Genomic DNA, 13,291 nt, shown 5'->3' on the forward strand with positions numbered 1-13,291 from the left:
GGACTTTTCTCTGGCTGTGTGTTTATTTAGAATACAACTGTAGGATTAGTAATGGATATGTGTCTTATAGATGCCTCTCCATTACTAATCCAAGGGCTTGATGTCATCCAATAATACAGAGGTACAGGGCAAGTGGGAAGGGCCGGGCAAAGCACCAGAAATGCCACATCTAATAGATGCGCTTTTTCTGGATGGCTGTGGGCTGCTATCTTTAGGCTGGGGAGCCAATATCCATGGCCCCTTACCAGCCTGAGAATATCATCCCCCAGCTGTCTGCTTTAGTAAGGCTGGTTGTCAAAACTTGGGGGGGACCCCACAATGTTTATTTTTAACTATTTATTTAAATAATTTAAGAAATCGAATTGGGGACCCCTCCATTCTTGACAAGCAGCCTTGCTGAAGCTGACAGCTGAGGTTTGCAGCCACAGCTGTGAGTTTTGCCTGGCTGGTTATCAAAAATATAGGGGAGTCCATGTCCTTTTTATTCTATTCTTTATTTAGAGAGCGAGCACCAGCTGATGAATACTCTCATCATCCGCCACCTACTCTTGCTGTTATTAGCAGAAGGCGTTGGCTGATGGGAGCAGTAGTCCCATCAGCTGACACCAGTGACAGGAAGTAAATTTTCTACCTCTGATCACAGCTGCAGGCTCACTCTGTCTTGACAGCGTGGAAACCGTGGCTCTCTGACTGACGGTGATGATTTTACTGCAGATCAGAAGTGGTGTTTGCAGCGCTGTTGTGCACATGACAGCGTGGCAAGCACTAGATGTTCAGGCCCCCCATTCAAGTGAATGGGGTCCAGGTTCGGTACTGTTCTGGTATCTGAACCTGAACTTTTTGTAACTGTTCGGCTGAACCCCCAGGACCCGATCATCCAGGTGTCCATCTCTAATTGCGACCCAACATCCTTTGGGAATCTTCACATTTCATGATGCCTTGCACATCGTCAAGGCACCCAGTGCCGAAGGAAGCAAAACAACCCAAAAAAATCTTTGAACCTCCATATTTGACTGTAACTACTGTGTTCTTTTATTTGTAGGCCTCATTACATTTACATTAAACAGTAGAATGATGTACTTTACCAAAAAGCTCTATCTTGGTCTCATCTGTCCACAAGATGCCTGTTGGCCCTCTAAAAATAGTGGGGGACGCCCTCAAAGTTTCAAATTTTACAGTATTAATCCAAAAAAGAAAATGTGCCCACCTCAGGTGTATAAATTATATTGCAGTAGCAATATAAGGCTATGCAAAACATAGCCGTCTGCTGGCTCTCCAAAAATGCTTAGTGAGGGCTGGCTGCTGGCCCTCCAAAACTGTGAAGGCCGGCTGCTGAACCTCTACAATTAGAGTGAGGGCCACCTGATGGTCCTCTGACAATAGTGAGGGCCAGCTGATGGCCCTCTAACAATAGTGAGGGCCGCTTGAGTTTCAGAGTCCCTTTTTCATAAATTAAACAGGATGTGTCTGATCATGCCTCACACATTATATGACCAGATAAGGTAGTAAAATGTTAAAATTACATTTCTTGGTGAATGTTTTTTCACCATTGAAAGCAATGGAAACTTCCAAAAATGTAGCAAAAAAACACTATGTGTGAACATAGCCCAAGGTGTGGAGGAGAATATTTTTTTCTGTTATTTATTTTGCCATATACAAGTCATTATCCTGGAAAAAATGTTTCTTAAAATTGTTTCCTGTCAAATCCATTTTAAGTGCGGTTTTGAATGTTTCATTGTCAGTGAGTAAAAGTGGTGTAATATTCTGACAACATTGTTCCCAGAAGTGACCTGGGATTCAGAGATGTTTCCAGGGGTCTTCCCCATGCTGTTTCCATGCTATTTCAGCGCTGTTTCTATCGATTTGAGCAATTTTTAGACCCCTCCAGACCTCGGGGGAGTGGGGGCGCTGGGAAAATTTTCAAGTTTCCCATTGACTTCCCTTTTACTCGGTACTCGGGTCGAGCACCCAAACATTACGATTTGCTCAACTCGAGTAACGAACACACGAGTATTTTAGTGTTCACTCATTACTACTGGGCACAAAAGGCTTATTTTTTCCAACACAAAGCTCCACTATTACCATTTTATTTACTATCTTTTTCATTTATTGTAAAAGTGAGTATTTTCTGAGTGCAGGACTAGGCACAAAGGGCTCGAGTATAGCATTTCATAACTAATCTACATAAAATGTTTGTAGCGGCAACGATATACCACTGAAACAAGGCAAGGGTTCAGTAACCATATACACCTACGGAAGATTGGGCCCCTGTCCACAACTGGGAATCAAAAAGGCTGTTGTGTTATTTTCCATCACTACCTCACCATGATTCTACATTAGCCATGGTAGTATCAAAAAGCAACAAACAAGGTTCATAAGGCAGACATTGACACTCTAATGGATGATCACCATTAAGTCCTCTGTGCTAATTGTTTATAAGATGTATGGTCTAGCCACGTGTAGCCTGGACCACAAGTTGAGCCTTATGATTTTCTGTCGCTATCCTGTACTTACCGAATGGGCTAGGGATACTTATTGGATCATTTTTTAATTTTAGACAGCCGGTTTGTTACCACTGGTGGCTAGGTTACCCATAGCCATAACTTTGTAACATTACTAAGTCTGTGTTTGGAGTGAAGGAGCTTGAAAGGGACAAAGTCCTATTAGACCTCAGTGTCATAAAAGTCTTTTTAATGTAATTGGAGGTTTGATGTATGATTATAATGCGATTTAAACATGAGCTTTTACATACATCAATTCTCTGCGTCATTTACACATCGTTTTCAAAGGAAATATTCATCAAAACACACACACATACAGCTCTGGCAAATATTAAGATACCACTGCACAGTTTTATAAAAATCAGCTTCTCTACATGTCTGACAGCCATTCCATTCCAGTGTTAGTTGAATTCCAACCAGAGGACACCTCATTCTACTTAATGTGCTTCTGATTAGGTCATCACCTGAACCAAATCTTATTTAACGAAGGAAAGTATAAAAAATACTGCTGTGGTGTTCACAATCCTCTTGCAATAGGACAAGCTGGACGGCAAAACAAGTGCTAGTAATATCCCAAAAGTAATAGGAATGAAAAAATAACTTTTAACCACGCCAAAGGAGTTGAGAAGAAAAGTCTTGAGTGAGGAAAAGAAGGGCTCAATTCTGGCTTTACTAGCAGAGGGACACAGTGAGCATCATGTTTCCTCCATCCTTATAATTTCTAAGACGGCAGTCCATTACAACAAGGTCAAGCAGCAGACGTTTGGGACAACAAAGCTACACAAAGGCAGAGGGCAGACCACTGACCGGGATGACAGTCATCTTATTAGAATGTCACTCAGCAACTGCAGGACGACATCAAGTAACCTACAAAAGGAATGGCAAATGGCAGCTGGAGTGAAGTGCACGGCAAGAACAGATGGTAACAGGTTCCTAGAGGCAGGCCTCAAGTCATGCAAAGCTTGAAAAAAGCCTTTCATCAATGAGACGCAAAGGAGACACAGGCTGAAGTTTGCCAAAGACCATAAGGATTGGACTATAGAGGACTGGAGTAAGGTAATCTTCTCCGATGAGTCTAATTTTCCGCTTTGCCCAACACCTGGTTGTTTAATGGTTAGATGGAGACCTGGAGAGGCGTACAAGCCATAGTGTCTTGCACCCACTGTGAAACTTGGTGGAGGATTGGTGATGATTTGGGGATGCTTCAGCAAGGCTGGAATTGGGCAGGTTAATCTTTGCGAAGGACGTATGATTCAAGCCGCATACAAGGTTATCCTGGAAAAACAGTTGCTTCCTTCTGCTCAAGCAATGTTTGCCAACTCTGAGGACTGTTTTTTCCAGCAGGACAATGCGCCATGCCACACAGCTAGGTCAATCAAGGTGTGGATGAAGGACCACCACATCAAATCCCTGTTATGGCCAGCCCAATCTCCAGACCTGAACCCCATTGAAAACCTCTGGAATGTAATCAAGAGGAAGATGGATAGCCACAAGCCATCAAACAAAGAAGAACTGCTTAAATTTTTGTTTCTAAGATGCGCCAATTTTGGCACTTAGCCTCACTCTTCCCACTTGCCCTGTAGTGGTGGCAAGTGGTGTAATAGTTGGGGGCGTTGATATCACCGTCAGGTGACATCAAGTCCCGAGGTTAGTAATGGAGAGGCATCAATAAGACGATCTTATTACTAATACCCTTGTCACATTGTAAGAAAACACAGACACCCAGAAAAATCCTTTAATTGAAAGAAAGACACAGACTTCTTTAATATTCTTAATTAAACCATCTTTACGACCTTGCCTACTCCCCTAATGCCCTTGTCATCTGTAAAAGAGGTAAAAAAACAAACAAACAACAGTATTCCTCACCTTTCCACAGAGATGCTTTAAATCCCTTTGTCCCATGATGGGTCCAGCTCTGCTACATCTAGATGGCATTTAGCAGACACACTGAGCACCGTATGCTCAGTGTCTCTGTGTTAACTGCTATTCCCTGTCTGTGAGCATGAGAAACTTCTCCTGCAGGGGTGTGCTGGTGCAGGGGTGTGCTGAAATGTCTGTATTTTTATTGACGGCTTAGTTGGTCAATCTGAGAATGGGAGGTTCTGAGCTGCTTTCAGGTGTTCCCTGTCTCAGGTTATTGCCCAGCTACTTAGCTGGTCTGTTAGCCTCAGATCTCTGCCAGATATAAGTTCAGCTCTTAGTGGTTTGTCTCAGTGCCTTGAGTTCTGCATGTAAATCTTTTTGCTGCCTGACCTTGGATCTCTTTCTGACCATCCTTTTAGCCTGCTCCCTTTGCTCTGATCCACTTTCCTCCTGGTATTCTGATCTCGGGCCGTTATCTGACTACGCCTTTGTCTCTTCCCTCTGTTTATGGCGTACTGTCCTGGCTTTTGACCTCTGACTCCTTGACCACCCTGACTCTCAGCTTGTCCACGAGAACTGACTCAGGGTCATAAGCACTTATTAAAATCTGTTCTACGAAGGACAAAACTGAAAACATGCAACTGGGTCTTGGATGCACAAGGCTAATTCAGGAGCAAGGAAACAACAATTAGCCCAACTGATTTGATCCCACAGAAAACATACTAAAACGCAAACTGTAGCAAAAAGGTACTGCTATACTACTATAAAAAGTGTCAAAACATACAGAAAATAAGAGCTTGCTGTATATGGGGCAGAGTAGAGTAAAAGTGTAGTAGTCAGTCAGAAATTAGTTTATGGGATTGCTATTTCCTCATGGCAGCGTGCACATGACTGAGTTTAGTCCAAAATAGACGGTTCAGCTTTATACACTTCTCAGGCATACTAATTAATTACATCAAAAGTACAAAAAATGCCTAGGCCACCTGACCACTCACTTATATCATCTCTTTCCCAACTATCTGTTTGAAGGACTGCCGACTAGCACCTAAAAACACTTGCCAATAACAATCATCACAACTTTTGTCAAGATTTATGGAGGTGCATGCTATGCCCAACGGTGGCGCAAGAGGATTTGTGGACCCACTGTGCAACAGGACTGGGCCTGCCTAGGAAGAGGCATACCTAAGCGGCTGACAGGTGTTCACTGGAGCTCCTGATGATGGAGACAGACTGGGCTGCAGTTAGCAGCCAGGTACCACTCCTGGGCAGATCCCAGTACTGCAGCTGCTGAGGTTCGCTGACACAGATTAGAACTATGATCAGACACATCGGTCTAGGATACCTGATCAGGGACTGGCTACACACCAACCGGGACGATATTCAGGCAGCTGGCCACACTGGGACCAGGATTCTTCGGGAACAGGACTGGTCTCACTGGGACCAGTGGACTCCAAAATCAGGAATGACCACTCCAGGACCAGGGAAAAATGTTAGCACTGGCCGCATTGGGTCTAGGGGACTTCGGTAACAGGACTGAACACACTGGGACCAAGGGACAACATTCAGGCAATGGCTGCACTGGGACTAAAGGACGAGGTTCAGGACACTGGCCGCAACGGAACCAGGGATTCGGGTTGAGGGCACTGGCCGCATCGGGACCAGGGGACCTCACCACTGCCTGGTAGAACACACTACCTAATGACTCAACTTGTTCCTTGGCAACTCCCTAAGGGAGACAGAGTCTTTTATATAAGATCCCTCTCAGCTATTGGGAACAAAACACAGGAAGCAGAATGCCTGGGACCACGCCGAGGGCCAGGGTGGTGACTAAGCCGGCATCTCTGCATGGAAGGAGGAGGGGACACCATGCAGGGGCACTGGCCCCTGGTTTTATAAAAATATTTGATGATACCAAGTTCTAAAGGGGAGTCCCTTACTCTCCATTATTGGCCAGAGTACAGGAACCATACAAAGATTGCCTTTCTCTGTGGATGACCTGGCTTCTTCTTACGTGATATAGACATTCTGTTGATTCCATTAGAACTGTGTAATACCTCATTCTTACTGTGGGGGCACTGTATGAAAAATGAACACTTGTTACCAGGTTCTCCTACAGAATGCAACTGATTGTTGTGCAAATATTATAAGCAGCTTATATATAACTTATTATAAATACATTTATTAAAAGTGTTTAATCCACAAGAGAAACAAAACCACAGAAGTAACGAACAATGACCATGTGTGGAGTCATCAATGAAACTATCCTGGCCGCAGTCACACCAGGGTCCTAAGTCCTCCTGCAACAAGAAAAAACAGTATTATAAATGGCACATGGCGGCTGCGGGGCCTTGTAATATATTATGGAATTCATTGCAGAAGCTTCAAGTTAGAGTACATGTGTACAAGTCTCATTGTAGAGACTTTACTTATCCTTATCTTACTTATCCTTCCCACTACAGCCAATTTTTTTAATCCCCCGACACTTTTCCAAGAGGGGCATGGAGGTCATAGAAAGCTGAATAAAATGATACCTTGATACCTGCAATCTGATGTTTTATTCCAGAGAAATCCACGATTTTATTATATGTAAATTACCTGTTCAGGACTATGGGCCGGACATAGATCTGCAAGAGGATCTGCCTCCAGAGCTTATTTTTAATAAAAGGGGTGTTACCAGTGTGATGTGTGATGGCCGCTCTCTGCTGTGTGTGATTTGGATGACAACATACCATCTAGAGGAGATATTCCTGACTGCAGCAGCCGGGTCTGAGCTCTTAATAAACAGTGCACAGTTTTGCCCTGCCGCTGTGTTACTACAGGCATATTTAAGAATATGCAGCAGAATGTTTTTATCTCTCCCTACTCCCCGTTTCATCTGCTGTTAATATTACAGCCTGTCTGGGCTCTGTATTCAAGTCCCTCTTAACGCCCCATGTATGTGGTGGTACATCGCATATTCATATAAGCCTCATGCCAAACTTGAGCTGCCTCTTTCCAGCTGCCTTCGCTGGAGCACTGTTGGCGGTTCACGGTTACTCTGGAGATGAAGTGATGGAATTGAAGGCAGATTTACTCACTGGGAGTCCCGCGACCAGCATATTGCTTCAACTAAGGTGATAATTTACATGGCACTTTAACTGGTTTAATGGTTACATTTAAAAAAAAAACTATGGACGAACCCCGTCCAACAAAATAATTTGTGTGTTGTGCTTTATTGGGCCAAGGAGGGGAGGGCTTTAAAATGTTGGTCTCTGCAGTCGTGACTGACCATGTGCAGGTTCCTCTCAGTTCCTCCCACAGACTTGTATGTCTGATTCTGATCAGCAAACACTGATCAGGAAAGGACCTACTCCGAATCTCATGGAGGTCACTCTCATATCTAGGTTTTCCCAGATTTGTGTATAGCTCAATGAAACTATGTGTAGGTGTGCTGTCTGAGACTGCACACGGGCATTTCACACGAATGCACGAATGTAACGTAACTTGTATAAATCTTGATAGAACGCATATACCTTCTAGGACTTTACCAGTCACTGCCTTACAACTGTCATATTGTTCAGAATCAGTAAATCTGCCCTATTTAATTTCGACCAAAGATTTCTGTGAACGTGTTAGAAACTCACATCCTGACGATGCAAACTGGTAACTAGAAGGTTGACACCAATATTGAGAAGATTGGTAACAGTGATGTCCACCACCATGAAAACAAATGCAGAACAGAAAATGATGGGAAGCGGCCATCTGTAATGTCATAGACATCTGTAAAGTCGAAGCCATCTGTAAAGCCAAATCCATCTGTAAAGCCAAAGCCATCTGCAAAATGAATAAAGAGAAAATGACATCACCGCGGCACAGGGGATTATTTGTGGCAATACTACCAGCGCTTCTTTATAGGGTTTTACCTGTCAGCTCCCATATACATTTAGATGACCAAAGTTGCAATCAAAATTATTCAAACCTCATTTTCCAAATTTACCAGTTTTCTGAAGATTGCAATATATAAAAATGTAAAAACAGCTCGGCACAACTAATATAACACGTAATACCATTTTCAATGACTACTACAGTCTCAAATCAACATGAAAGATGTGGTGGCCATTGTAACCTATGGAAAAGTCAAGTGGGGCAAAACGGAAAAGAGCTGCAGAATCAGGGGAACTAGGGGATTTTTGCAAGGTATTCAACTCAAGTTTTTCTGCCAGTGACGGGTCCTCTTTAAACACTCATCATGTAAACTTATTACCGGATCCTCCTTTAACAGTACAGTCAGGGGGCGCCCAGCCTTCTTCACAATGACACTCCAGCTCATGATCACATACCTATGGAAAAGAGAAGCTTTATTATCCTCAAAACAAATACTACAGAATTAGAGCTTGTTCATGGAAGCGTATTAAAATCACACCATGCACCATGATCTTTACAAAGTCTATGGGTGAGTAAATAAACAGAATACATGCGGGTTACCATCTGTATGTCATGCATTTTTCACAGCCCACTTGCAATTATTAATATAGGAAACTGTATTTGACCTAATATTATATTTTTAAATGTTGATGTATAAAATGGATGTATAAAACGGAAGTAAAAAAATGGCATATAGATGACAATACAAATGTAAAATTGTCTGCTTTATTCTAGATGAAAAATGGATGATTTTGAACCCGCTCATCTGAATCTGGACTTGAATATACACCAGGTATTGGAAAAGAAATTAAGGGAGATTATAGTCTGATTCATCAAGCAGTTTTGAACAGTGTTCTGGTCTAAAACTGATTATATCTCACATTTTGTGAAACTCTTAGCTGTGCAAAAATGTTGTGATTTTTCACATTTTAAGACCAGTCCCGGACACTGACACTTTTCAAGAAGTTGAAACTCCAATTATTGTAATTCTCGCTTGAAAAGGGCACTCTAGGGCCAAAACGTTGCATCGCCTGTCTCGTTTTTGTATTTCATATGCGATTTTAAGGTTGGAATAAAGGCTACTTTTTAGCTCTTCTAGTCTCTCATGCCTTGGGTTTTTTGAGGTTTCTATTGCTTTAGACCTTGTGGGGGGTCATACCGAGTCAGCACGGAGCTACCAATGATGCGTGAGAATTACTTACTGGACTAAGTGACTTTTCAAGAAGTTTGCAGAGATCGAGCAATATGGGATGTGGCCATGCACACCTGACAAATTCATCATAGTGGCGTAAATTTGTGGTGTAAATTACAACAAAAATGTACACCAACCAAGACCTTAATCTTCTTTGGGACGTTTTCCGCGGATAATTTAGCAGAATAATTGCCAATGTGGAATCTCTTTTGACACATGTTTTTAACGAAGGAATAACATTTTCCATTTTATCTGAAGTGCTGGATCAACCTCTATTTGTGGACTGTCTTTCCTTTGGAATTAAAATCCTGTGCACTCGGGGATAGGTGAGCTGATCACACCCTTCATGTTCTCCATAACGCATATGTATCTGCCGATCCCAGTTCAGAAACCGGCGAATCCTTGCAGTGCATAATGCGTGTGCTGGGGGGGATTTATAATTCTCCAGTCACACAGATTGACTGCAGAATTATCCTTCTGGACCGGACAACCCCTTTAACCTTACTTTCATTTTATGGGTTAAAAAAAGTTCTATGAAACTTAGTCTAGTCAAAATTTTGGAAATTGTTATTGGGCTCAGTGAGATAATGATTAAAAACTTACTTTACAAAAGGAGTGTACACAATTATGCTGAACACTATTTACACTGCTCACAAAAATAAAGGGAACACTAAAATACCACATCCTAGATATCTCTGAATTAAATATTCCAGTTGAAAATTTTTACTCATTGCATATTGGAATGTGTTCAGAACAATATAACATAACAATTATCAATGTAAATCAAAATTAATATCCCATGGAGTTCTGGATTTGGATTGTTACTCAAAATCAAAGTGGAAAATCAAATTACAGGCTGATCCAACTTCAGTGGAAATGCTTCATGACAAGGAAAAGATGCTCTGTATTGTATGTGGCCTCCCCAAGCCTGTATGACCTCCCTATTGTACAACGCCTGGGCATGATCCTGATGAGGCGGCGGATGGTCTCCTGAGGGATCTTCTCCCAGACCTCGACTAAAGCATCCGTCAACTCCTGGACAGTCTGTGGTGCAACGTGACATTGGTGGATGGAGCGAGACATGATGTCCCAGATGTTCAATCGGATTCAGGCCTGGGGAAAGGGCAGGCCAGTCCATAGCTTCAATGGCTTCATCTTGCACAAACTGCAAACACACTCCAGCCACATGAGGTCTGGCATTGTCCTGCAGTAGGAGGAACCCAGGGCCAACCGCACCAGCATATGGTCTCACAAGGGGTCTGAGGATCTCATCTCGGTACCTAATGGAAGTCAGGCTACCTATGGCGAGCATATGGAGAGCTGTGCGGCCCTCCAAAGAAACGGCACCCCACACCATTACTGATCCACTGCCAAACCTGTCATGCTGAAGGATGTTGCAGGCAGCAAATTGCTCTCCACGGCATCTCCAGACTCTGTCACGTCTGTCACTTGTGCTCAGTGTGAACCTGCCTTCATCTGTGAAGAGCACAGGGTGCCAGTGGCGAATTTGCCAATCGTGGTGTTCTGTGGCAAATGCCAAGCATCCTGCACGGTGTTGGGCTGTGAGCACAACCCCCATCTGTGGACGTCGGGCACTCAGACCATCCTCATGGAGTCGGTTTCTAACCGTTTGTGCAGACACATGCACATTTGTGGCCTGCTGGAGGTCATTTTGCAGTGCTCCTGCTGTTCCTCCTTGCACAAAGGCAGAGGTAGCGGTCCTGCTGCTGGGTTGTTGCCCTCCTACGGCCCCCTCCATGTCTCCTGGTGTACTGGCCTGTCTCCTGGTAGCGCCTCCAGCCTCTGGACACTACGCTGACAGACACAGCAAACCTTCTTGCCACAGCTCGCATTGATGCGCCATCCTGGATGAGCTGCACTACCTGAGCCACTTGTGTGGGTTGTAGAGTCTGTCTCATGCTACCACGAGTGTGAAGGCACAACCAACATTCAAAAGTGACCAAAACATCAGCCAGAAGGCATTGGTACTGAGATGTGGTCTGTTGTCCCCACATGCAGAACCACTCCTTTATTGAGTGTGTCTTGATAATTGCTAATAATTTCCATCTGTTGCCTATTCCATTTAACCCCTTCACCCCCAAGGGTGGTTTGCACGTTAATGACCGGGCCAATTTTTACAATTCTGACCACTGTCCCTTTATGAGGCTATAACTCTGGAACGCTTTGACGGATCTTGGCGATTCTGACATTGTTTTCTCGTGACATATTGTACTTCATGTTAGTGGTAAAATTTATTCGATATAACTTGCGTTTATTTGTGAAAAAAATGGAAATTTGGCGAAAATTTTGAAAATTTTGCAATTTTCCAACTTTGAATTTTTATGCCCTTAAATCACAGACATATGTCATGCAAAATACTTAATAAGTAACATTTCCCACATGTCTACTTTACATCAGTACAATTTTGGAACCAAAATTTTTTTTTGTGACGGAGTTATAAGGGTTAAAAGTTGACCAGCAATTTCTCATTTTTACAACACCATTTTTTTTTAGGGACCACATCTCATTTGAAGTCATTTTGAGGGGTCTATATGATAGAAAATACTCAAGTGTGACACCATTCTAAAAACTGCACCCCTCAAGGTGCTCAAAACCACATTCAAGAAGTTTATTAACCCTTCAGGTGTTTCACAGGAATTTTTGGAATGTTTAAATAAAAATGAACATTTAACTTTTTTTCACACAAAATTTATTTCAGCTCCAATTTGTTTTATTTTACCAAGGGTAACAGGAGAAAATGGACCCCCACAGTTGTTGTACAATTTGTCCTGAGTACGCTGATACCCCATATGTGGGGGTAAACCACTGTTTGGGCGTATGGCAGAGCTCGGAAGGAAAGGAGCGCCATTTGACTTTTCAATGCAAAATTGACTGGAATTGAGATGGGACGCCATGTTGCGTTTGGAGAGCCCCTGATGTGCCTAAACACTGAAACCCCCTACAAGTGACACCATTTTGGAAAGTAGACCCCCTAAGGAACTTATCTTGATGTGTGGTGAGCACTTTGACCCACCAAGTGCTTCACAGAAGTTTATAATGCAGAGCCGTAAAAATAAAAAATCATATTTTTTCACAAAAATGATCTTTTCGCCCCCAATTTTTTATTTTCCCAAGGGTAAGAGAAGAAATTGGACCCCAAAAAATGTTGTGCAATTTGTCCTGAGTACGATGATACCCCATATGTGGGTGTAAACCATTGTTTGGGCGCATGGCAGAGCTTGGAAGGGAAGGAGCGCCATTTGACTTTTCAATGCAAAATTGACTGGAATTGAGATGGGACGCCATGTTGCGTTTGGAGAGCCCCTGATGTGCCTAAACATTGAAACTCCCTACAAGTGACACCATTTTGGAAAGTAGACCCCCTAAGGATCTTATCTAGATGTGTTTTGAGAGCTTTGAACCCCCAAGTGTTTCACTACAGATTATAACGCAGAGCCGTGAAAATAATTTTTATTTTTTTTCTCAAAAATGATTTTTTAGCACCCAGCTTTGTATTTTTACAAGGGTAACAGAATAAATTGGACCCCAAAATTTGTTTTCCAATTTGTCCTGAGTACGCTGATACCCCATATGTGGGGGGGAACCACTGTTTGGGCGCATGACAGAGCTCGGAAGGGAAGGAGCGCCATTTGGAATGCAGACTTAAATGGATTGGTCAGCAGCCGTCACGTTGCATTTGCAGAGCCCCTGATGTACCCAAACAGTACAAACCCCCCACAAGTGACCCCATATTGGAAACTAGACCTCCCAAGGAACTTATCTAGATGTGTTTTGAGAACTTTGAACCCCCAAGTGTTTCACTAAAGTTTAT

At 42.9% G+C, this 13,291-nt stretch overlaps 1 protein-coding gene across 1 annotated transcript in view; it reads right to left on the reverse strand.

The window, feature by feature from the left end:
• Window positions 1-6,529: 6,529 nt before the first annotated feature.
• Window positions 6,530-13,291, reverse strand: part of LOC143773362 (zinc metalloproteinase-disintegrin-like berythractivase) — a 120,418-nt gene continuing 113,656 nt past the window's right edge. Inside the window, exons 19-21 of the mRNA XM_077260838.1 lie at window positions 8,608-8,683; window positions 7,988-8,177; window positions 6,530-6,661 (exon numbers count right to left, since the gene is read on the reverse strand). Of these exons, the coding sequence (XP_077116953.1) occupies window positions 8,011-8,177; window positions 8,608-8,683 (243 nt within the window). The 3' untranslated portion in view covers window positions 6,530-6,661; window positions 7,988-8,010. The remainder of the gene's footprint in view (window positions 6,662-7,987; window positions 8,178-8,607; window positions 8,684-13,291) is intronic.

The sequence above is a fragment of the Ranitomeya variabilis genome, chromosome 5 (genome assembly GCF_051348905.1).
Source record: "Ranitomeya variabilis isolate aRanVar5 chromosome 5, aRanVar5.hap1, whole genome shotgun sequence".
NCBI lineage: Eukaryota > Metazoa > Chordata > Amphibia > Anura > Dendrobatidae > Ranitomeya > Ranitomeya variabilis.